Here is a 25,312-nt window from a genome sequence, read left to right on the forward strand (position 1 = left end):
AAAAAGAGGCCGCAAGGTTTCCTCGCAACAAGCTGGTCCATCTCGCCAGTACCAATGGCGGTTTAGGCTGAGTCATGCCCCCTGTCCCGCTATTAACAATGACGGCATCCCCTTCCCGCCATTGCCTCTGGCAGTTCCAAGCTTCACGCCATTGTTAATGGCGGCACCCACGTACAGAAGAGATCCCCTTTGCAATTTGTTTTAAAAGAGACCCTGTTTCGTAAAATGTTTTTAAAAGAAGCCCCCCACGTAAATTTGCCTCCACCCGTGAGTGACACATTACAAAAGAAGATCCACTTCAGTGTTTTTTCACTAAAAGTAAATTTTTCTCTCATGAAAAAAGATCACCTTTAAAAATCAGGTGTCACTTGAATTATATTACATTTATTTCATATAACAATATTTGATGACAATGACTAAAAAGAAATAAAAATTATAAGTATAGGAATAAAATAGAATATTTTAAATTATAGAGATTAACAAAATTGTTATAACTATATGAATTAAATGAATAATTAAATCTATTATAAAAATATAATTTGCCTTAAATTAATTAATGTGAACCAAATATTATTCTACTTTGAATGGTTCATGTAAATCCCTTTGCACTCATCCATACTCTGTCCACAACGTGCCCACCACTTTCATTCTAGGCTACAAAAAAGGACATTTCATACCGTACAAATATATGGAAGGAGGATGGGTGGTAGGGCATAGATGCTCACTAATTTATCTTATAGAAGTGACCATTAGAGATTTGGCACGTAACCATTATTAGTATTGCAATTAATTTGACCGTCAGGGTTAGGCCTATACATGTGATATTCAACCTTGTTGTAGCATGAGAACATCACTAAGATATAAAAGATGGGATTTGACTTATATCTTCGATACAAGATTGAAATATGCATATGAATAATGATCATAAAGAAAGTTTAGGGTACTAATAGTACCACTAAATCCACTTTATATTATTTTTGGCCATTAATTACTCTCATGTTTATTTATATCATAAATTATTTAACATTTGAACAGGCAAAAAAAAGATCTTTTAAAATTGTAAGTAATAAATAAATGAAAATATATTTATATGATATTTTGTTATATATATTATCATTTTTAGATGTCTATTGTTTTATTTAAATATATTTTATTAAAGATCGTCTTTCCTTTTTAACTTGTTAATTAAAATACTAATTTGTAGAAATTTCTAAATAAATTCAATTAGACAAGACGATAATTGATAATAAAAAAAGACAATAAAAAAATTAGTGTGGTAATAGACTTATAGACACTCTTATGTTGTCCATGATACAATAAAAAAATATTCCAAAATAATTCTTTCCAATTTCATTTTTTATACCGACAATTCATTTTCATTATATATAGTTCTATCACCCACGCACTTATAGTTCTACCCATATAAGCTCACACTAGAATTAAAATATATAGCTTTCATGTTATTTGTGCAAAACGATCCAATACCCTGGAGTAAAGTCACACCACAAATCCACAATACAAAAAATTATACTAAAGCCAAATTTTACTACTTAAAGGAAGATCAAGCAAATAATTAAGTACCCGCCGGAGTTGAATTTTTACATCAATAAAATTTTGTTTTAATGAAAATTCTTATCTATAACAATATCAATAATTAACCAATTCAAAAGAAAAATAAAAATTTTCTGTATTTTAAAGAATTTTTATAATTAAAAAATATGGACAAATAGATACTTGAGTGTTTGTCTTTCTGCTGGTAATAATAATAATAAACAACAAAAATTAAAAATTAACTTTGATCATGTTTGTATTTTTTTCAATTTTAATTTTATTCATGTGATTTTTTTTGTTAATTTTTAGTTGGTAAATTTGTGTTTTTTAATTTTAATTCCTTTAAGTTTTTAATTTTATTATTTTTAGTCATCCGTAAGTTTATGCTTATAATGATCAATATTAGGAAAAAACACAAAGTTAAAGGGAGAAATTTTTTAAAAAATATAAACTTATAAAAATTAAAAATGAACCAAAAAAATTACAAGGGACAAAATTTTAAAAAATTAAATTTATAGGAACTAAAATAAATAAATAAAAACGTACAGAAAACAAAATTAAAAAAATATAAACTTACAATAAATTAAAAATATATTTAAACCTTAAATAAACCCTTCTAATAGTTGATTGTAAATGATACTTTTAACCATACTATTTTTTATTACTTTTCACATTAAATTATTTTTTATCAGCTAAAAACATTAAATTAATGTTAATATTCGATATTGAGTACATTATCATTAATAAAAGCAGAAATTAACTTTAGGAGAAAACACGTGACTAGAGCAATACTAAAGATCCCAAAAGAAAAGTAGAGATGGCAAAAGAAATTGGAAAGGGATCGATGCACATAAAGTTAGAATTATCATTATTTTCTTATAAATAATGCCGACAAAGAATGCAATTAATCAAAGAGAAAATAAGAAAGCCCGCCATACGTCATGGGTCCCATCCGTGCGTTGCAAGGACAAGCATTTTCGCATAAAGTTGGCGACATTGGATGTACGATTTCATCGGTTCATCCTAAGCTAAAAAGTATATATATATATATATATATATATATATATATATATATATATATATATATATATATATATATATATATATATATATATATATATATATATATATAATGAATAAGAGAGATTGTGTAACAAAAATTAAAATTAGTATCTCATAAAATAACTCTAACTAAAAGAAGTAAAAAAAATATCATAGTAATAATATAACTGTAAATTAATATATTCAGTTCACTGATTATATTGTGTTTGATTTAAATGATTAGTTAGCATGAGACTCTTAATATTGTTATCCCATTTAAGTATCGATGTTCATGACGATGTCAGTTTATTGATACTGATCCGGTGGTAATTTTTTTCCTTGATGTTTTACTCATATATTAGTATTCAATTTACACCTTAATTTAGCCTATAAGTAACATCTTTCGTGATCGGGCTCTCAATATCAATTGTTAGAACTCAATCTAATTAAAAGACTAATTTATTAGGTGGAAGTGGAAGAGTGTCAAAGCTAATATGAAAATAAAATAAAAAAAATCATAATATAAATGAGTCTCCCACAATTTTATTTTATTTTCTACTTTTCTCCTTTTTTTCTCAATCAAACACAGTCTTGGTGCGTAATCACAATGCAATATCCACGCCTCAATATTGGGATACAACCCTTATATTCCCAGCACCACTTCTCTTGGTTGTTGCAGTTAACTTATAGCCATCTTTTCCTTTATAGGGTGGGGGACAGAATGAGACTTCAAACGTCATCATGATCCCAATATAATAAGTAAACTAACATTAACCAGCAAGTGAAATCAAATCAAACGTTAAGAGACCCAAAAAAGGAAGATACGCATGATGTTCGGATTGACCTAGATGTACTACTTCCAATTCCATTATGCAAAACCACTTGAGGAAAAAAAAAACATCACATTGATAAAATTAAAAGGAACGAAAATTAAAGACACAAAATCAATATATCATGAATGCCTAACAAGAAATTTGTGGAGAAGGGATCAGCCGAAGAGCGTAGGATATAATAGCACTAGGTCATGAAGAAACTTTTCTATGCTAGGTTACGAAGAACAATAAAAATAAGATGAAAATAAAATTATAAATAGGGCTCAATATTAAGATTTAAAGAATAATAAGGTAGAACATAAATAAGATTTTAAAGACTAAAAATATGAGATGTAAGATAAAAATTTAAAAGAATAAATTTGGTAAAAAAATATATATAAAAAGGTTGATAGGGGTGTACTTAAACAAATGGAGATGTAAATAGCAAGTGCCTTGTATAAATTTACAGCCCTTTTTTGGTTAGGCCCAAACCATCCTGAATTTTAATTGACTCGAAGTGTTAGCCCGTGTTGGGTTAGGCCAACCCGTTGACCTGATTTTTATTATTATTTATTTTCTTAATTGATAAAATAATAAATTTAGTACTACTTGTTAATAACGTTAATTTTAAGGTTAATATTTTATACACATTGGTTTTGTTTTAATTTCTAGTATTTGTTTTATTTTTTGATAATTTTATTTATTTTTATTATTATGTATTAAACCTAGCTCTTTTATGGTACAAATGACAACCATTACTATTTTATTTTTAAAAAATATTTAATTAACTTATTACATAAAGGTGAATTTATTTTGATAAATTTTATTTTTTATATTTAAAAAATAGGTAACTCACAAGCCAGTCTGTTCGGCCTATAGCCCACCATGGACTAGGCATAGCTAGCAAAATCTCATGTTGTCATTAAATTGGGTAAGTCCAGTTCAAAAATGTATTAGCCCGTGATGGGTCCGAGATCCTAATTGACAATTCTACCAAGACAACTATTCTCTGCATCCTCCAAATCACTTCTTGCCTTTCTCACATTGTTTTTGAAATAATTATTTTGAAAGCAATTTAGGAGGTGCAAGAAGCAATTTTGAAAGTGCAAAAAAAAAAGAAGGTTAAATTAGTAATTTTATGATTCTAACTTTTTTAGTCCTAGTCTTTTTAGTCCTTATCATTTACATTTTAATTCTCTTTTAGTCTTAGTAGTTTTGAAAGTGATTTTTTTCCTATAGTTTTATGATTTTTACTTTTTTAGTCTCTATAGTTTTTAAAATACAGAGACTAAAAGAGAATTAAAATATAAATTATATGGACTAAAAAAAGATTACTTTCAAATTATTGGGACTAAAAATATAAGAATCATGAAACTATAAAGACTAGATGAGTAATTTAACCAAAAAAGAAAAACATTCCTCTGTCAAAGAAACAAGAGAAAGTTTATGTGCTTCATGCAAGTGTTTCTTTTGTGATAGACACTACTTGTAGCTTCTTTATCCCTTTTCCTTTGCTTCTTTTTGTGATCAGAGTTAATTGCTAATCAAACACTTTAATCTTTTCTTGTTTCAATTTTTATAAAATAAGTTTTTTAAGAATCTACTTATCCTTTTGATAGTTATAGTTCGACGTAAATTGACTCAATTGTGTAAAACGAAATATCAAAATAAAATGCACGTAAGTTCTCAAATATTATTTTTGCTCCAATATCTTGGTGTGTAAGTCAAATAAACATGACCATAAGTAAATGGTAAGATTATCCATTGTTTTTTTTATTATTACAACGTCACTGATCATGTTGTAGTATTATGGTTTTATTGTTATCTCTAAACTAAACTTCAACAATTTCTAAAGAAAATTATAAATAATAATGATAACTTTACATTATAATTTAAATTATTTATCATAAATTTAAAATTTAATTTTAATAAACAAAGACATTTAGTTATTGTAAATTTTAAATTTTAATTATATAAAATAAGTATTTTCAAAATTATTAAACTACAAATTTTAATATAAATTTATAACTCAAATTAATTTGATTTCACTCCGCCCCTTCAATTAAGCTAAGGCCCTGTTGAAGGTGATCATAAGTTTTTAAATTTAATTTAAAAAAAAAAAACATGTTCGATAAAATTGGAATTGAAATAATTCATAACTTAATTTCGAAACAGTTTTTTATTCATTATCAAAATTAAGAAAAAAAATTGTGAATTTGATTTTTAGTTTTAAAAAACACATACTTACCATTATCATCATACCACCACCAACACCATAATTCCACCACACATTCTCATTATCGTCATCACTATCGATGTCAAAGTCATCATTATCTCGCATTCATCGTTGTTGTTACTATTTCACCCCACCATCACAATTTTACCACTATTGTTGCCACTGTCACCAGTCCACCACACCTTGTCATTGTCACCTCCATAACAACCACCACCACATCGTTGTCGTTACCACCAATGTTGTCACTGCTTCCATCGTTGCTGTCACTGTCACCATTTTGTCTCCTCCATAGTTGTTGTCGTCATTGCTGCTACTATTCCACCATCACAACCATTGTCGATTATGCCACCATTGCTACTATTATCACCAATAACGTTACTGCCACTAGCCCACCATCACCACTAGTTGCCACCATCAACGTTGCTACCATCATTATGTTTCATTGTCACCACCACTAACATCACCATTATTATCACCTCAACTATCACTAGTATCTCTAGAAAAAGAAAAAAGGAAACTAAAAAATAGAAGAATATAGAATATAATAATGAATCGAAATCAAATAGAAAAAAAATATAAGATAAAAAGAAGTCTTTTTTTTTTCAAGCTCCATTTTTTGCTCTTCTTGTTTATGTGATATAACATAAACAAAGTAATTCTATTTTTCAACTGGGGAGAGAGATGGCTGAGTGGACTAAAGCGCCGAATTGCTAATCCGTTGTACAAATTTTTGTATTGAGAGTTCGAATCCCTCTCTTTCTGTTGATAATTTGATATTTTTTTGTTGAACTTCTTTATTTTCCTTGTTTGTTTGATTTTATCTCTATCGTTGTTGTTGCCGCTGACATCACCACCATTATCATTATTGTCACCACTACACAAAAACACTCTTAAACTAATTTTAATATAATATGAAACTTTAAAAAAATATTTTGAAACTAATCATATTTTAAAAATTAGTTTATATTTTTTAAAAACAAATTAAAAAGTTATTGTTATTTTTAAGGATAAATGGTCATTTTCGTCCCTATAAGTATAGGTACTAACATATTCATTTCTGAAAGATGAAAAATTAAGATTTAGTCCTTGAAAATATAAAAAGTATGACAAATTCATTTCTTCATAAATATTATAGATTAGCATATGTGGTACATCAAAACCAAAAAATATTTGTTTATATGACCTTGATCAAAATGTTGATGAACTAATTTCTCAATTTCAGTTTTTATTTTCATTCTCATTCTCATTTTCCTTCAATTCGAACAGGTAGATCACCTTGAAAGAATATTTTTGACAACCTTTCCCTTTTTTCTTTCCTTATTTTTCATTTTCCTTTTTATACAAATCTACAAATTCCACGATTCCATCGTTTAGAGATGAATTCATTAGTTCACTATATTTTGAAATAAAAATAATTATTTATCCTAATTTTTTTTAAAATTTCAAATCTACCCCCCAACACAACCTTGGGGAAGTCTTTCATTCTAGCTGAGAAGCAGCAAAACGTTGAAAAAGCCTAAACCCCAGTTGCTGGAGGATGTAGCAGCTTACTAAAGAAGTAATTGTAACCATGGGCAAAATCCCTCCTTCATTCCGCTCCGCTATAGCAAACCCCAACTCTTCACTCTTCCGTCCCCAACCCCCTCACTTCCCAAACAAACAACAACAACCTCGAAAACCAAAACCCTCTAAACAACAACAAAACCCTTCTTCTTCATCTCTTCCTCTCTTCAAATCCCCAAACCTCCAAGACGCCAAAAAACTCTTCAACTCCGACCCCCGCTTCCCCAACTCCCTCCTCCACTCCTACGCTAAACTCGCCCAAACTCCTTCCGACTCCGTCAATTTCTTCAACCACATCACCAAAACCCTATCTTCTTTCTCCCCCGATCGCTCCACTTTCCACATCCTCCTCTCCCATTCCTCCAATTCCCTCTCCCCAATCCACCAAACCCTAAATTTAATGCTCGCCGCCGGGATCACCCCCGACACCACCACCGCGGACGTCGCGGTCCGCTCCCTCTGCTCGGCCGCCCGCCTTGACCTCGCCGTTGAACTGATCAAAGAATTCGCCTCCAAACACTGCCCACCTGACACCTACACCTTCAACTTCCTCGTCAAGCACCTCTGTAAGTCCCGCACCGTAGCCACTGTCTATGATTTCATCGACGAAATGCGCGAAAAATTCGACATAAAACCCGATCTATTCACTTAGACGATTCTCATTGACAATGTGTGCAATGGGAAGAACCTGAACCTGAGGGAGGCAATGAGGCTGGTGAGTGTGCTTCATGAGGAAGGGTTTAAGCCTGATTGCTTTGTTTACAACACCATTATGAAAGGGTATTGTCTGTTGAGTAGAGGGAGTGAGGTGATCGAGGTTTATAATAAGATGAAGGAGGAAGGTGTGGAGCCTGATCTTGTTACTTATAACACTTTGATTTTCGGGCTTTCGAAGTCGGGGAGGGTGACCGAGGCGAAGAAGCTGCTTCGTGTGATGGCGGAGAAAGGCTATTTTCCCGATGAGGTCACTTATACTTCGCTGATGAATGGGTTGTGCAGGAAGGGGGATGCGCTCGGGGCACTGGCGTTGTTGGGGGAGATGGAGGCCAAAGGGTGTAGTCCTAATGAGTGCACGTATAACACGCTGCTGCACGGCTTGTGTAAGGCGAGGTTGGTGGAGAAGGCAGTGGAGTTCTACGGGGTGATCAGGGCGGGTGGTCTGAAGCTTGATACGGCCTCTTATGGGACGTTTGTCAGGGCTCTGTGTAGGGAAGGGAGAATTGCCGAGAAGTATGAGGTGTTTGATTATGCAGTCGAGAGCGAGAGCTTGACGGACGCTGCTGCTTACTCTACATTGGAGAGCACTCTTAAGTGGCTCAGGAAGGCGAAAGAACAAGGGCTCACTGTTTAATTGGTATGCATTGTTGCTATTTTGCTTAAGGATTTTGTCAAATTTTGTTTTGTGCGAAGCTGAGGTTTGTTGCATATAGTTTGTCAACTCTAATTGGTGACTTACCTTGAGGACATGGAATGTAGTGGAAAAGTTTATTCTCCTTTCAAGATTGAGTTATGTAATTTACAAACAATTAAATCTGGATAAAGGCCTTTGCAGTCTCCATAAATAGTTACTGGGTGTATGACAATTTAGGTGCATGTCATTCCTGAGATTTTACCTTGATTTTGATCTTGGTTTTACTTTGTAATAATTGATGCAGAGTTGTAATACCCTAAGTTGTGATTATATTATATTAGTTATTTAATATAGTATATTTATTTTTTTGTTTAACTTTGGTTGTCCATGATACAATTACTGTTAAGTTAGTGCAAGATACAATTACTTCATAGCTTGTTGGATACCTTTTAGTTTCTTTTGTAGGAATAGGATGGAGGATATTATACCTTTCTTCTCTGTATTTTCCTTTGATATGTTGAAATTTCACTATCAATTCATTTGGAATAGCTTACTATTGCTGGGTTAGTTCGCTGTAGCAGAGTTTGCCTTATCTAATGTTAATCATTCTAAAGGTCTGGTAGAAGCTAAGATGATCAAATCCATTTTTTAGGTATTTCTTTGTTGCTTAAGCTTTTAGATGAAATGGCCATGACATGGTATTGGAACTTAGTTGACCAAATTGCAGTTTTTATTTTTAGTTTTTTACCTTAAGAAGGTTGTATGGAATAAAGTTCTATTCTAAAGTGAAATTTTCAGTATAAAGTTTTCCTTGCTCTAGGCACTAGCACAAAAAAACATTGCTTCATAGCTTGTCTTTTCACTCAAGGGGTTTTTTTGACATACATATTTAGTTCCCTACCATTTTATCGACCATAAAAGTATATCATATATATCTGTTGCAGGTGCTTTCTGTCACCGCTACCAAGGATGTAAGAGTTGGTTGCAAAGGTTTGGCACTAACTCCATAAGTGCATACCAAAGTTGCTAATACAATTTCTATAGGTATTTGGTTGCTAGTAAATCTTTGCTAACAGTTTGACACAACTTGGCACCGGAATCAGCCAACAAACCAAAATTATATATTCAATGGTTGTCATGGGACAGCTTCCTCTGCAGCTGCTTTGGCCAGTCTTGCTGACATTATTGAAGTTCCTTTCCGGCTGTCCTGGTCTGCTTGATTCCAGAGTGCCCTTGATGAAGAAAAACGTGTCATTTTTTATGGAAAATATTCATTATTTTGAATCTTAGGATTCTCTAATAGATCCAGATAACTAATTTTAAATAAACCAGAAAGGCACATTTTATTGTTTTCACTGATAAAAGAGCTTGGAGATGCGACATTCATTAGTATTTGATAGTTGTTGGTTGCATAAGGTGCCATATCATTCTACAAGGTTTTGTGGAATGTGCATGTTTCATAGAGATTTACCTCTACATTTATGAGAATGGAAATGCTTGGATAAAAATTGGATAAGTGTATTCAGTAATAGCAAATAATGAACGTGAAGCAAGTAGTTCAGTGCGATAGATTATAGTGATGTGAGTAATGATTTATCAGTAACAATGGGGTAGCTAGAGTGGTGATGTAGAATGGAAGCTGATCATGACAGCATAAGCCTTGACGACCTTCAATCTTTTTATTCTAGTAGTAAACTTATGAAGTTTTCTCGTTTTTTTGTGTTTAATTTATCTCATTTGCCCATTTGTAATTTGCCATTTTTTTATCCATATGACTTTGTGAAAAATGTGTATTGCTACATGTAGTGTGTGTTTGGATAATCGTCTGCCTTTGCAAAATGAGGTAGTCCAAAGCATTCCAACTCTTGTTTTTTCTGTTGTGTTTTCAGCGGCTTGTCAGATCTGTCTTGGAATTTGTGCATGTTTGAGGTCAGTTACCGGAAAATCAAACATGCTCGTAATCATACGAGGGTGACTTTCAAAGTGTAGGCGTGTAGTAGTCATGTATCGTAAGATTCAATCTTCATTACATCTGTTGAAAAATCAAGTGGAAAGAGAGTGGTGATTTATCAATAAAATTTAGTTAATCATAGAAGTGTTAAGAGAAGAATGGCAAAGAGTATATATAAAAAAAGGATAAAAACAAAACAAAAATCAAATGGAAGCAGAAATAAATTCTTCTTAGGAAAAAATAATGGGGATGTGAAGTTGTTCCATAAAGCTTCAGTATTTGGTATCTTTCGAGATGAAGGCTAGGGTGTACAAGTTAAAAAAACATAGCATCGTGCCAAAGTCTTTTATAACCATTCATTTTGATCAAAGGGTTCACATTTTTTGCTCTTTATCTTTTTTTTCTTTCAATTTTCTTTGTTTTTCCCAACTTGTCGGGTGTTGTGGATTTTGCGATGCTTCAAGTTTCATTTTTTTTGGTCTAATTTAGATTTGTTTCTTTAAGTTTTTTATTTTTTTGTTTTGCATCAATTCTCAGATCTAATTCTCATTTTTATTATGTTTCATGTGTGTTGTTGTTATTTCTATGAAAGTCATTGACGTATATGACAGAGAGACATGGTCGCCAGAGAAGAGCTAGGAGAACTTGCTGGAAGATGATACAGGCTTGGGAAGGTAGTTAGGAACTGACTGACATGTCCAGAGTTAGTTAGATTTGATTCTGCTAGTTTTCCCTAATTGGCAAGTTGTTAGGCAGTTAGTGGTTAGAAGCTATAAGTAGCAATTGGCAATTAGGAAGCATTTTCAAGCCATAATTTGTAATCATCTTCCTTCTTGTAATTTCTTTCTCTAATAATGAAAAGCATGACCACCATGCTCATCGGAATTCATTCATTTCATTAAGTTCCCTTGCTTGTTCAAGAACTTCGAATTCTTTTAGTTGATTTCCTAGTTCTACTATATCAATTGGTATCATCGAGCCTGCTCTTTCCTTGATGATCAAGCAATGGCAGAGAACACACGCAGTCAAGCTTCCCTTCGTGAAATGGAAGAACGTCTCAGCAGCAAAATGGAATCAAGATTTGTTGAGCTCGCTGCTTCCATGCAACAAGCAATCCACCTAGAGGTGAGAGATCTAGCCCCTATTCCTGTGGCACTCGATTGGCTAGGTTGGACTTTCCAAGATTCAATGGTGAAGGAATAAAACATTGGCTAATCCAATGTGAAACCTTTTTTTCTGTTGATAATACACCTGATGAATTCAAAGTACATTTAGCAGCAGTTCATTTTGAAGGGAAAGCACTTCAGTGGCATAGTGCTTACATAAAATCTATAGGATTGGAGAATTTACCCTCTTGGAATGAATATCGGATCTTGTTACTTGATCGTTTTGGAGATGTTTGTGAAGATCCTATGGCGAATTTAATGAAACTTAGGCAGATAGGATCCATCATAGAGTATCATGAGGAGTTTGACTCAATTGTATCAAGAGTAGATCTTTCTGAGGAACATCAACTTCACTGCTTTTTAGGAGGATTAAAACAAGAGGTTCAGATGATTGTTCGAATGTTTCAGCCAAATTCTGTTCGAAAGGCTTATTCCCTTGCAAAAATGTATGCATCTTCCTTCTCCAATACACAAGCCAAACTATTTGTCAAGAACCAGAAATCTTCCTTTGTTCCTAAACCACCCCTTCTTCCAAACCCTTCTAGATCAACCAATCCCTTAACCATCAATTCCTCTACTAAACCACAAACACCTAAGCACCTAACTCCTGCCTACATGGCTGAAAGAAGATCAAATGGCCTATGCTACTTTTGTGATGAACCATTTACACCTAAACATGGCCTTACACATAAGAGATTGTAGATTCATGTGTTGGAAATTGAAGATGAAGAGGAAGGCTCTGGACCTCAAGAAATTGATGCTAATGTGGTTAGTGAACATGATTCAGAACCTTTAATTTTAATGAATGCATTAACTGGAGTAGTTAATTTTCGAACTATGAGAGTTACTGGTTATTGTGGGAAGAAACCTCTCCATATTTTAATTGATAGTGAAAGCACTCATACCTTTTTGAACTTACACATAGCTCAGAAGATGGGCTGTCAGACATGGAAATAAAGTCCAGATTTCTTCCAAGGTTCCAAAATTTTATTGGTCAATTCAAAATACCAACTTTACTTCTGATATGATGTTGTTACCTCCTGGTTATTGTGATTTAGTATTGGGAATTGAATGGCTAGTAACACTAGGGGACATCACATGGAATTTCAACAAATTGACAATGGATTTTTTTGTTCATGGAAAAAGACATGTCCTAAGAGGAGCTACCACTACAAATCTGGCCACTACTAGAAAACAACATCTTTATAAAACCATCTCTTATGGTGTTCACCTCTCCCTGATTAGTTTGCAATCTAAAGTTGAAGGCTCCCTGCTCCACTCTTTCACTACTCATGCTAATCAACAGGTACTGCCACCTGATATTAATAGCTTGTTACTCGAATTTACAAATGTTTTTCAGGAGCCATCTGGTCTTCCTCCTTGTCGAATTGGCCATGATCACAAGATTCCTTTAACACAAGGAGCTAACCCTATCTACAAAAGGCCCTATAGGTATGCTAAACAAAAAAAGATATTATTGATGGCTTGATTCAGGACTATTTGAAGTCAGGAATTATACAGAATAGCGATAGTCCTTATCCAAGTCCAGTAGTGTTGGTGGGAAAGAAAGATGGGGCCTGGAGACTTTGTGTTGATTATAGGGATCTTAATAAGGTAATTGTTAATAACAAGTTTCGTATACCATTAGTAGAATACCTTCTGGATGAGTTGTATGGATCAACTATTTTTTTTCCAAAATTGACCTAAGAGTTGGTTACAATCAAGTTCGAATGGATGCAGATGATGTTCACAAAACTGCCTTTAGAACTCATGGGGGCCACTTTGAATACTTGGTGATGCCCTTTGGGCTTACCAATGCTCTTGCCATATTTCAAGGACTAATGAATTCAGTTTTTCAGCATTACTTAATAAGGTTCTTACTTGTTTTCTTTGATGATATACACATCTACAGCAGAAGTATGGAGAACCACCTTTCTCATCTTTATTAGGTTCTTCTCACTATGAGAACTCACAGTTTGTATGCTAAGAAATCCAAATGCTACTTTGGTGTTGACAAGGTGGAATATTTGGGCCATTTTATAACTAAAGGAGTTTCCACTGATCATTCTAAAATTGCAGCAGTACAAGATTGAGCCCTATCACAAAACTTGAGGCAATTGAGGAGTTTCTTGGGTCTTGCCGGTTATTACAGAAGGTTTGTAAGTCGATATGGTGCAATTGCAAAACCCTTGACTGATATGTTGAAAAAAGATAATTTTAGTTGGTCTTCTACAACAAAAGAAGCATTTTAGGAATTAAAGCAAAGGTTATTAGCAGCACTAGTTTTGGCCCTACTAGACTTTTCTAAGGAATTTGTAGGGGAGGTGGATGCTTCTGACCTAGGCTTAGGTGTTGTGTTAATGCAAAATCACCACCCAATTGCCTTCATCAGTAGAAGTTTGAACAAGCAGCAACAATCCTTGTCAACATATGAGAAAGAGCTTTTGGCAGTTGTGTTTGCAGTCCAAAAATGGAGGCACTACTTACTTCCCAAGAAGTTCATCATTAGAACTGATCACAGAAGTTTGAAGTACATCCTAGATCAGAGATTGTCCATAGCATTTTAGCAAAAGTGGTTGGTAAAGTTGATGGAATTTGATTTCAACATAGAATATAGAGAGGGTCGAGAAAATGTTGCGGCAGATGCTTTATCTAGACTTGATTCCCCTGAGATCATGGCATTACAGGTTCATCAGCCCGATTCTAGCATGCTATCTAGGATCCAACAGTCCTGGCAGACATATCCTAGCTTACATCAGCTTGTTAGTGACTTACAAAGCAATCCCTCTTCTCATAAACACTATACTTGGGTTTGGAATGAGCTGAGGAGAAAGGGCAGATTAGTAGTTGTTTCAGAGCCCCAATTGAGACAGGACATTCTCTCTTGGATTCATGCTTCAGGTTGTAGTTTCCATTTAGGTAGAGATGCTACCTTGCAAAAGATGAAAAATATGGTTTATTAGAGAGGCATGTCCAAGGCTGTCAAGTTTTTTGTGTATCAATGTGCCACTTGCCAGAGGAGTAAATATGACATTGCTGCATCTCCAGGACTGCTTTAACCCTTACCTATTCCTGAGCATGTATGGCAGCACATCACCATGGACTTCATTGAAGGTCTTCCTCTTTCTTTTGGTAAACAGGTCATTTTTGTAGTGGTAGATAGGCTTAGTAAGGCAGCTTATTTCATGGCCTTATCACATCCCTAAACTGTTGCGGATGTGGCCCAATGCTTCCTTGATGACGTCTTTAAATTGCATGGTTTTCCTGGCACCATTACCAGTGATAGGGATCCTATTTTTGTTAGTCACTTTTGGAAGGAATTTATGTCCTTGCAAGGGATTCAAATACAGCTTTATATAGCCTATCACCCACAAACTGATGGTCAATTAGAAGTGGTGAATATATGCCTTGAAACATATCTCAGGTGCATGTGTAGTGACTCTCCAGCACAGTGGTCCAAGTGGTTGCCTCTTGCTGAAAGGTGGTACAATTCCACTTACCACAGTACTATTAAAGCAAGTCCCTATGAGATAGTGTATGGCCAAGCTCCTCCTGTTCATTTACCTTAGCTCCTGGGGGAATCTAAGATTGCTTTGGTTGATAGGAGTTTGCAGAAACGTGAGGAAATGTTAAAGTTACTCAAATTTCACATGAAGAGGGCCCATGACAGAATGAAACAACTTGCAGATAAAGGTAGATTTGATAGGAGTTTTCATATTGGTGACTTGGTTTATGTAAAATTACATGCTTATCACCAAGTTTCAGTGCAGGACAGATCCAATGCAAAGTTGGCCCCTAAGTACTATGGTCCATTTCTAGTAGAAGGCAAGATTGGTGTTGTTGCATATAAGCTTAAATCGCCTCTTGGATCTATGGTCTATAATGTCTTCCATGTTTCTCAGTTGAAGAAGTTTACTGGTACTGCCACTTCTGGGAACTTTAGTCCTTCACCTTTATTGGATACTTCTCAGAAGGAACCTGCAGCTATCATTGACAGAATGATAGTCAAGAGGGGAAATCGTGCTGTAACCAAAGTTTTGGTTCAATGGAAACATCAATTACCTGAAGATGTAACTTGGGAATTCTTCTATGACTTGAAGCAGAAGTTTCCTCACTTTAATCCTTGAGGACAAGGATTCTTTTGGGTGGGTGGAATTGATACAGGCTTAGAAAGGTAGTTAGGAGTTGGCTGACATGTCCAAAGTTAGTTAGATTTGATTCTGCTAGTTTTCTGTTAGTTTTCTTCAATTGGCAAGTTGTTAGGCAATTAGTGGTTAGAAGCTATAAGTAGCAATTGGCGGTTAGGAAGCATTTTCAAGCCAGAATTTGTAATCATCTTCCTTCTTGTAATTTCTCTCTAATAATGAAAAACATGACCACCATGCTCATCGGAATTCATTCATTTCATTGAGTTCCCTTGTCTGTTCAAGAACTTTGAATTCTTTTAGTTGATTTCCTAGTTCTGCTATATCAGAAGAGGAGGAGAGGATGAGGTTGGGATTAGGGTTTGGAAAGATTTTGAGTGGTGAGAGAGAAGAGAGAATCATGAATAATTATAGGGTAAATCGGGAATGAAAACCATGAAATGAGAAAAAAAAAAGATAAAAAGAGAAAATGTCACAACCATTAATTCAAAGTTATAAAAATCTAACCGTTCATAAGAGACTTGTGCATGGTGCCTAATTTTTTAAACTTGTGCACCCTAGCCATTGTTATTGTTTGGTTGAAGAGTGATGTGCACTACACTATTGATAATTGATAAACAAAACGGGTAGCTGGTTTCAGTTCAACTGAGTTTTTAGTTCAACTATAACTTTAACAATTCTTCTTATTTGTTGGGTTAAGACTTCTAATGGTACATGTGTAAATGTTTTTTCCCCCACATATTTAAAGTTTCTCAAAATTTAATTCTAAAAAATTAGTTCAAACAATCTTTTGAAAAATTAAAAAAAGTTGAATTACTCATTTAGTCAATATTACCTATACAATATTTTAGTCTTTACACCTAGAAATTAATCATTTTATTTTCTATGTATATTTTTTAAACTCGTTTTACTTCTTATACATTTTTTTAATCCATTTTAGTTTTTATAATTTTGGGCGACAAACTTATTAAAAGTGTATGCGGAGGAATTAAAACTAGAATTATGAACTAAAATGTGAAGATTGGTTGGTAAAGGAATCATTGATTAATTAAACCAATTAAAAATAATTACATTTGCAAAATGTCTCAGTATGTAACTAAATATTAAATTTTAATAATTTAATAATTTAATATTTTAATATTTTTTCAATGATTAGTTCATATTTATTTTTTTTAAAAAAATACATTTACATGTTAAAATAAATTTAATTAATAAAGTATTAAATAATTTAAAATGTTATAAAATTATGTAGAGTTTATATACTAAAAAAAGAACACTTAATTTAATGGTTGAATTATCAATATTTAATATATTCAAAGAGTTATTAGGTAGGATATTAAAATTTAAATTTTAAATTTATCAAATGATCACAAAATTACATTGACTAAAATATTTTCTAAGTTTAATTATCTATTTAGTTCTTACAATTTCCAAACTTTTTTCTTTTAGTGCTTATAATTAACAAGTAACCTTTTTTATTTAAGTTTATTTAGTGATTTTTTTAATACTTAAAGTTTACATCTTATTTTCTTAAAGGTCTTTGTTATTAATTTTTGTTAACTTCATTAATTAAAGAATTTTAAAAGTACTAATCTTTTAGAAATTAAGATATAAATTTCAACAACTAACAAATTTAGTTATTAACTATAGAGATGAAAAATAATAAATTTAAAAATTATAAGGATTAAATAAGTAGTTAAACGTATTTTCTTTAAATAAGATAAATTTTATATTTACAAAATATTTTTAAAGAAAATAAGTCGACTAAAATAGATATTTATATTTTACTTTTTCTTTAAAAGAAATATTAACAATATATTAATTAATACTTAATACATTAAATTTGAATTGTTGTGCTGAATCATAAGAAATTAAAAATATGTTTGGATGAGTGGATGAATAGAGCCTAGGGATATATTTTGTTTTTCTTCTTCTACTCGATAGGGTTTATAGTTTCTTCAGTGACAAAGCAATGCTACCTTTCTGATTCTGATGGCGTCGTTTTCCCATTGCACTCGTCGTTTCATCTCACTCTCTTCGATGAAATCAGCTGTTAGAACAATCAGTCATTCTCCTCTTCTCAACGCTACTGTGCCCCACCGTCCATTCTCACCGCTTATCAGGTAAACCTCCAAAATTATCTTATTTTTTCGATTTTGATTATACCCAGAAACCAAATCGCTTAAGAATCTTCTCAGTTTTCATAAATGGTCCTTTTGGTGTGTACTGTATAGCTCAAAAATGAATTTTCAATTTTTTTTTAATAATACTGATTTCTGCTTTGGTAATGGAAAGATTCATATTTTCTGTGTATTCATGCCACCTCAGATTTTTTCAAAAAACAAAATGCAAAATCAACAAGTCTTATCCCACTACTTGAGGTCTGCTACATAGGTCACACGATGCCATTCAACACAGTTAAATACCACAATTTCAGAAATTAGAAATATTATTAAGTCTATGATCTCCCTTGGTAATAAATAAATAAAGTTGACCAAAATTCATGGTTTTAAATTGCAGTTGTGGTTGCATTGTGATGAGTCAGAAAATCTTTATATTGTGGGTAATTGCAGGAAAATGAGGCTGCAATTGCATTTGCGATGAGTCAAAATACCTTGACATTGTGCCGCAATTGCGGTTGCAGAACGCTATTTAAAACCATGCCAAATTTAACAAAAATAATTGCTGGTCTAAAATTACATTAGCTAAACTTCTAAGTACTTAAAAACATAATTTTTTATGTGTATATAGTTGTTAGCTGTGTTTGTAATTTTGTACTATATAATTATTCGTATTGTGTGTGATATGTAACTGTATACTGTGTCTGTATATGTGTGTGGAAATAGTTGTTAGCTATGTTTGTAATTTTATATGATATATGATTGTATAGTGTATGTTGTGCTGATGTGTAAAATTGAAATGTTTAACAGAACTTGTGTGTACCGACTAGGAAGTGTGCAGTCACTTTTGCCTCTACATAGTACAGTGGCTACTGCAAGAATGGTGTCTAGTCTTAGCATTGATTCAAGGAATTGTGAAGCTCTTTCACATGCTACTCTCTGCTGCAACCACCCTGGACCCTAAGAGGTCTTTGTTACTTTGAAGTTTGAAATGTGAGTGGTTGTCTCCTTTGGAAAAAGAACAAACACAACTCATAACATTTGGAGCTCTGCTTGTGATTGGGGAAAAAAAATAATGATTGGTATTGATTTTCGGATGAGTTGCAAAGTTTATGTATTATGAATTTAGCCCCAATTCATTTTCTTCTTTCTTATAGACCAGATTCTCAAATGTGGTTAACTTTTCTTTATTTGGTTTTTGGTTTTTAACCGAGTCTTATGACGTGAATGGGTGATCTATCTAACTAATCTCACCTCATGAAGAAAAGGCTATTGTTATTTATTTATTTGGTTAATTTTTGTATGGACACCCTACCCTCATCTTGAATACCTCACCTAATGAGAGAAAACTATTGCTTTCTTTATTTGGCTTATTTTTGTATGGATTCCCTCTTTATGAATCTTTCATCTTATATATGTTATTGAATCTTTTCCGGTGTCTAGGTGATTCAACCTACACGAGGTGCCAATGTACTTTGTATGGATGGCAGTACAAGGACATTGAACTTCTGTGTACCTCAATAAAGGGACTTGAGGCTCACATTGAAAAAACTGAAGAGTCTTTGAAATGGTTATTTGTGTGTGTGTGTGCGTTTGGTTATTTAATGGAACTTTTCATAATGTTAAATTTGTACATAGAAGAGCATCTAGGTGGATGCAGCCCAGCAATTGGATATGATAATGGAATTTTCTCAAATAGTGAACATTGGGATAGGGAGGTTTCAATGTCAGGAAATTGGCCAGGCCTTAATTAATATATGACAAGTATATATAGGCTTTCATGTAGACAAGTTTGTGGTTCTATAAGTCTACTGTTTTAGTTAGTATATCTGACTGGGTTTTTTGTATTCAATTTTTATACTACTTCTTAGTGCACAGACACTAATTGGGATATTAACTTAAACAGAAGTTAATTAATGACTAAGCTATCATACATAACCAAATACAGTTCCATCATTTAAACATTAAAAAATTGGCACAGCATGTATACAGCTAAAAAAATGCACTCCAAAATTATCTCATGTTGATGTTTTGGACTACCAAATACATTGTTTGATTGAGTAACTGTTAGCTTGCTACCTTGCCACACAGAGTCCTACTAAATAAATACCTAATCTCCACAATTTTTCCTTCCGTCTGGGAGAATGCATGAGGCCTCAAATAACTCCGTTATTTTCATTGTACCAACTGTTATGAACACTAAAAATGAAATGACATCTTTGGCTCTGTACCCATTGAAACGTATGCAATAATCTCTTTTTATTTTTTTTTTTATTTTATAGACAAATGTTAATGGTTAGTTTTTGTTAGAATGTTAATGGGAGAGATTTGAACAGATGATCTCTCCCTCTTCCTTTTTCCTTTAACCACTAAATCAATCTTATAACTCCTAAATATATACAAAATCATGTGTTCATCCATGTCAAAAGTAAGTGATATGTCGTGGACTATTTTCTGACGCCATCCAAATTAAGGGAATGTGATAATGATATGGTCCATCTAAGTTTGGAATGCACTCCTGCTCCATAAGACAGGATTTAATCTCCTATACTCCTAGCAGAGAATGCCACCACTCGTGCTTCAGCAGAAACATCATTGCAGGTACAGCAATCCGCAGCATACATCTTAAGTAAGAAAGCTACAATAGTGATAGAAATATTTAACAGTTTGACTGTTTGAGCAGTAATTTCGTGTATTCTCTAAATTTTGTACAAAAAATCAAAAGAAACATCATACTTCTAACATTCCTCCTTAAGGAGTACTAACATAACACTTCTTCTAACTCACACCCTCTCTTTGGTTGAAAGTTAAAACTTATTGAAAATTATAAAATCAAGAGAGAGTCATAAAATGAGAGGTAAAACCCATAAAAATTTGTGATTTTCAATGAATTTCAACTAATAATAGAGAGTGTGTTGGATAATTGAAGCATTTCTCTTCCTCCTCAGTTAAAAAAAACATTACATTTCTCTTCTTCCGTTATCTGAGGTTCAACATCCAATGGTTTGAAATGTGACTAAACTAAAGGATATAAGAGAAAAGAAATGAAAAAAGATTGTAGTCCAAGTTAGAATGAGATGGAACTTCACAACAATGTCATTTCATTTGCTTTGGCTAGCACCAAATGAAGATCAAATTGACCCCTCATCCTCATGCTGCAGGAAAAAATAATTAAGATTCAAAGAGTATTTTTTTTCTAAAAGTATGTTCAGTACTCAAGTACATTCAGAACAATTATGCAAACACGTACTTAATGCGTGTTTGGAATAGCATAGTAATCCACGTCTAACTATATATATTTTTAGGTTAAAATGCATCATAGGCATCTAATAGTTGTTTCTCAGATGTGTGAATGAGAGAATCCAAGCACATGGTTCGTGGTTTATATGAGAGGTATATAGCTGTATTCGAAAAACCAAGTTCTACAGGATTCTTACCTCACTGATTTAGATTTTATAGTAGATAATTATATTATGAAGCTAGACGTTCTCGTTCTCTGTCTTAGCTGACTTGCATGGAGTAAAAACTTTAATGAGGAGGAATAGAGCCTATATATCCATCACAATATGGTTTTAAATTGTGGTCTGGAACCCAATTGCAGTCTTCAATCGCAATTGCAGTTGTAACGTTAGGGTATTTTGGCACTATGTAAAGGCAATTTTCCACAATTGCTCATAATGTAAAGACTTTCTAGCTCATCGTAACGCGACCGATAGACGCAATTTAAAACCATGATCACAATTCTGAATCTTTCATCTTATTTACTGTGCATTTCATTGTTTTTCTCTATAATAAGGACCAAGTTGTTTTCATTTACCAGTGGCATGGTTGTTCAGTTGTCGATAATTCCAACAACGGCCAATGGTTTTTGTCACCAGTGATAACCTTTTACCAATGGCTCAATTTAGCCTTTATTAGGTTGTAAAATCAAGGCCATTTAGACTTCAAATGAGGGTGGTGGGCAACTAATCTATCTCCATTTTGCACACAGTTCTAGTTCTGTTATCCTAAGTTCATCTCCAATAAGGTTTCTTATCGTGGTTGCTTGCTTAAGATGAAGAAATTAATTGTTGAAGGAACTTACCATTGGAGAGAGGATATTCTTTCACCACTCATAGTGTTTCTAATATAAGAAACAATGTCTTAACAATAAAATATTATTTCTTTGTCTTCTATAGCATTAAGCACGGTATCAATAATGTAAGGGAAAAAATGATATCAAGAAGCACAAAAGTAAACAAAAGCTAAAAAACAATAAACAACACACTAATCACAAAACACAAACACACAAATTATTTATTATTATATAAAAATTTATTTTTATTGTTTTGTATTTCCTTTGAATGTTATGTAATTTTTATTATTTTTTAATTTATGTTTAATATTTTCTTCAATTATTCATATTTATTATTTGTATACATAAAAACTGAAAAAATTAATTTAATTATTTTATTTGAATAATAATTAAATTATAATAAAAAATATAAATGTGTAGATTTTTTGAAATTTCTTAACATTAAAGTAAAATTTTGTATAAATTTATTAGAAATGACATGATAATATGGTTCAAAAAAATTATTAGGGGACCAAAAAAGTGATTAATTAAGAAACTATGGTAGGAGATGTCCCAAGAATAGCATATTTTCAATTTTGAGGGAAAAAAACTGTGGGACCCACATGATAGAATATGCATCCTAAAATGAGATAAAAAAAAAAAAAACAACGAAATGCACAATAAAAAGTGATAGACCGTTGTTTTTTACCTTGACAAAAAATAACCCTGTAAGGCCCTTCATTAATCTCGTGTAGGCCAACCCTGACATCTTATATTTTTTTTTCTCTTTGTTGCTGCTTCTTTGTTCTCCGATCCGCAAGCAAGTTCCGTTCTCCATAAGTAATATATATATGTGTGTTTTCAACGGAACAAGACCACCACAAACGCTTTGGTGGATTCACACAAAAGCTTCGGTTCGTCGAACTCAATTATATACCTTATATTTTTAAAAAAGTGATAGCAGCAGAGAAACACTCACAGGAATAGAGAACGCAACAAACATGAATACAGAGGTACACATAGCAACATCAAAAGAAGAAGACACAACAAACACAAATGCAGAGGTACAAATAGTGAAAGCCAAAAGAAGAACCATTAGACCCACGTACCTAAGGGACTATGTTTGATGAGCGGAAACACGAGTAAGAGGAGGCTGAGCTGACACGTGCAGAATTTGCTAGGTCCAGGTGTCCCTTGATAGGAAGCATCCAGAATCATATACCGTTATGCTAATATTCCTGAATGTGCTAAGATTCCTGAAAAAAAGATATGATATAGATATGATATGGATAATTTCGTTAGCAAATTGACATTATAAATACATGTAAATAACTAGCAAATGAAGAAGAACAATTACACTCCTTCTCTTATCTGAGTTCTCTCTTCTTTACTTTCCTTCACCCTTTCTCAGAGGTCCTGGCCCTCGAAGCCAGTTGCAGAGCACGAGCACTCCTATCAATTTGGTGCTCTCGTTGCTCCTTTCCATGGCGGATTCCGATCGAGCCTCCTTCTCCCCCGACAAGCTTGAGGATGCCCTCAGTCGCCTTGCCAAGCAGCAACTCTACCTTGGCGAGTCAGTCAATGCTATGACCATGAAAATCGATGAGCTCCTCCAACGCGTCTCCCCCGCTTTCTCCTCGACACCACCAACCCCGCCACCTCTACCACCTCCACAACCTGTTCCTACACCAATACACAAATTAAAGTTAGACGTGCCAAGGTTCGATGGATCCGATCCTCTCGGCTGGATTTACAAAATAAATCAATTTTTCGAGTACCATCGTACTCCAGATTCAGACAAAATTACCATTGCTTCTTTTCATATGGAGGGCCGTGCTCTTGCGTGGTTTCAATGAATGAACACCACAGAGCAATTTCCTTCGTGGCCAGCTTTCTTGCATGCCCTACGCACGCGTTTTGCTCCGTCTCAGTTTGAGGATCCCTCAGGGGCTTTGAGCAAGCTCACCCAGACGGGCACCGTGGCCCAGTATCTTTCGGACTTCGAGGATCTCGCCAACCGCACTGCTGGCTTGCCCTCTACCTTTCTCCTTAGTTGCTTCATCTCCGGTTTGATACCGAAGATTCGAAGGGAGGTCCAGGCCCATCAACCAGCCACTCTGGTCTAGGCCGCGGGCCTCGCACGTCTCCAGGAGGAGAAGTTCTCCGACATGTGCCAACCTTCTCGGCCTCGCCCTTCCCCTTCACCCTACTCTCCGTGACAACCACCTTCATTTTCCTCTCCCCAACCCAACCCCACTCTGCTACCACCATTATCAACCCCACCCCTTTCACCCCCTTTCAAAAACCCTAATCCTCCACCCTCACCAACCTTACCCCCCTCCTTCCACCACCTAATCGCCCACCATCGCACACTTGGAAGCGCTTGTCCCCGGAGGAGATTGCCTCCCGCAGAGAGAGGGGACTTTGCTTCAACTGTGAGGAGAAATTCCATCGAGGGCATCGTTGCGCCTCGAGGTTTTTTCTCCTCATTTCTGATAAGGATGACCCGGCCCTTCCTAATATACCCGTTTTTGACCCTTATAACCCTTTACCTCACGACCCGATACCCAACCAACCTCCAGACCCACCCGATAGCCCAACCTCTTACCCAACCCAAATATCCCTTAATTCCTTAGCCGGCCATGTCGCACCCGAGACCATACGCCTTGTCGGAGACATTTCCGGCCAACCATTGCTGATCTTAGTTGATGGGGGTAGTACCCACAACTTTGTTCAACAGCAATTGGTGACCCAATTGGGCTTATCATGCCGGACCACTTCCCCTTTGCGGGTGATGGTGGGTAATGACCAATATCTTGAATGCCAATCCATATGTGACGCCATTTTCATCAATATCCAGAACCATAGCTTCCTCGTCGACCTCCACGTGCTTCCTATTTCCGGCGCCAATGTTGTCTTGGGAGTCCAGTGGCTCAAGTCTCTCGGGCCCGTGTTAACAGACTACACTACCTTGAGCATGCAATTCATCTATCAGGGTCAATTAATCAAGTTGCAGGGTGATCCTGAGGCCAATCTGAGTTCCATTTCCTCTTCCCAATTTCGCCGTTTATGTCAAACCCAACACCAGGGGCTCTATTTCCACATTACTGTTCTTGCTGACACCCCTTCTTCTTCCATGGAAGACTTACCCCCCCCCCAGCTCCAAGTTCTACTTGACCAATACGCTATATTGTTCCAACCTCCCCAGACCTTACCACCACCGAGAACCACCGACCACCATATCCACATCTTACCACAATCAACCCCGGTGAATGTCCAACCCTATCGGTATCCTCATTTTCAGAAGCGTGAGATCGAATTA

The 25,312-nt window shown here is 34.3% G+C and overlaps 1 protein-coding gene and 1 pseudogene across 2 annotated transcripts; both read left to right on the top strand.

Annotated features, from left to right (window-relative positions):
* Window positions 1–7,162: 7,162 nt before the first annotated feature.
* On the top strand, window positions 7,163–11,390 carry LOC100817135 (pentatricopeptide repeat-containing protein At2g17670-like; annotated as a pseudogene). The gene is made up of 2 exons (XR_136362.4): window positions 7,163–8,557; window positions 9,499–11,390. The product of XR_136362.4 is annotated as a pentatricopeptide repeat-containing protein At2g17670-like (transcript).
* Window positions 11,391–17,707: 6,317 nt separating this feature from the next.
* LOC100500605 (uncharacterized) lies at window positions 17,708–19,307 on the top strand. The gene is made up of 2 exons (NM_001249768.2): window positions 17,708–17,939; window positions 18,747–19,307. The coding sequence occupies exons 1-2, from the start codon at window positions 17,809–17,811 to the stop codon at window positions 18,898–18,900; spliced, it is 285 nt and encodes a 94-aa protein (NP_001236697.1). The 5' UTR covers window positions 17,708–17,808; the 3' UTR covers window positions 18,901–19,307.
* Window positions 19,308–25,312: the final 6,005 nt, after the last annotated feature.

This window comes from Glycine max, chromosome 3 (assembly GCF_000004515.6).
Source record: "Glycine max cultivar Williams 82 chromosome 3, Glycine_max_v4.0, whole genome shotgun sequence".
NCBI classification, from domain to species: domain Eukaryota; kingdom Viridiplantae; phylum Streptophyta; class Magnoliopsida; order Fabales; family Fabaceae; genus Glycine; species Glycine max.

Bases quoted from the DNA above. Each gene is read 5' to 3' on its own strand.
- LOC100500605 (NM_001249768.2), top strand. From the start codon at position 17,809: ATGGCGTCGTTTTCCCATTGCACTCGTCGTTTCATCTCACTCTCTTCG. The intron at 17,940-18,746 runs GTAAACCTCCAA...AATGTTTAACAG, and splicing joins CCATTCTCACCGCTTATCAG to AACTTGTGTGTACCGACTAG.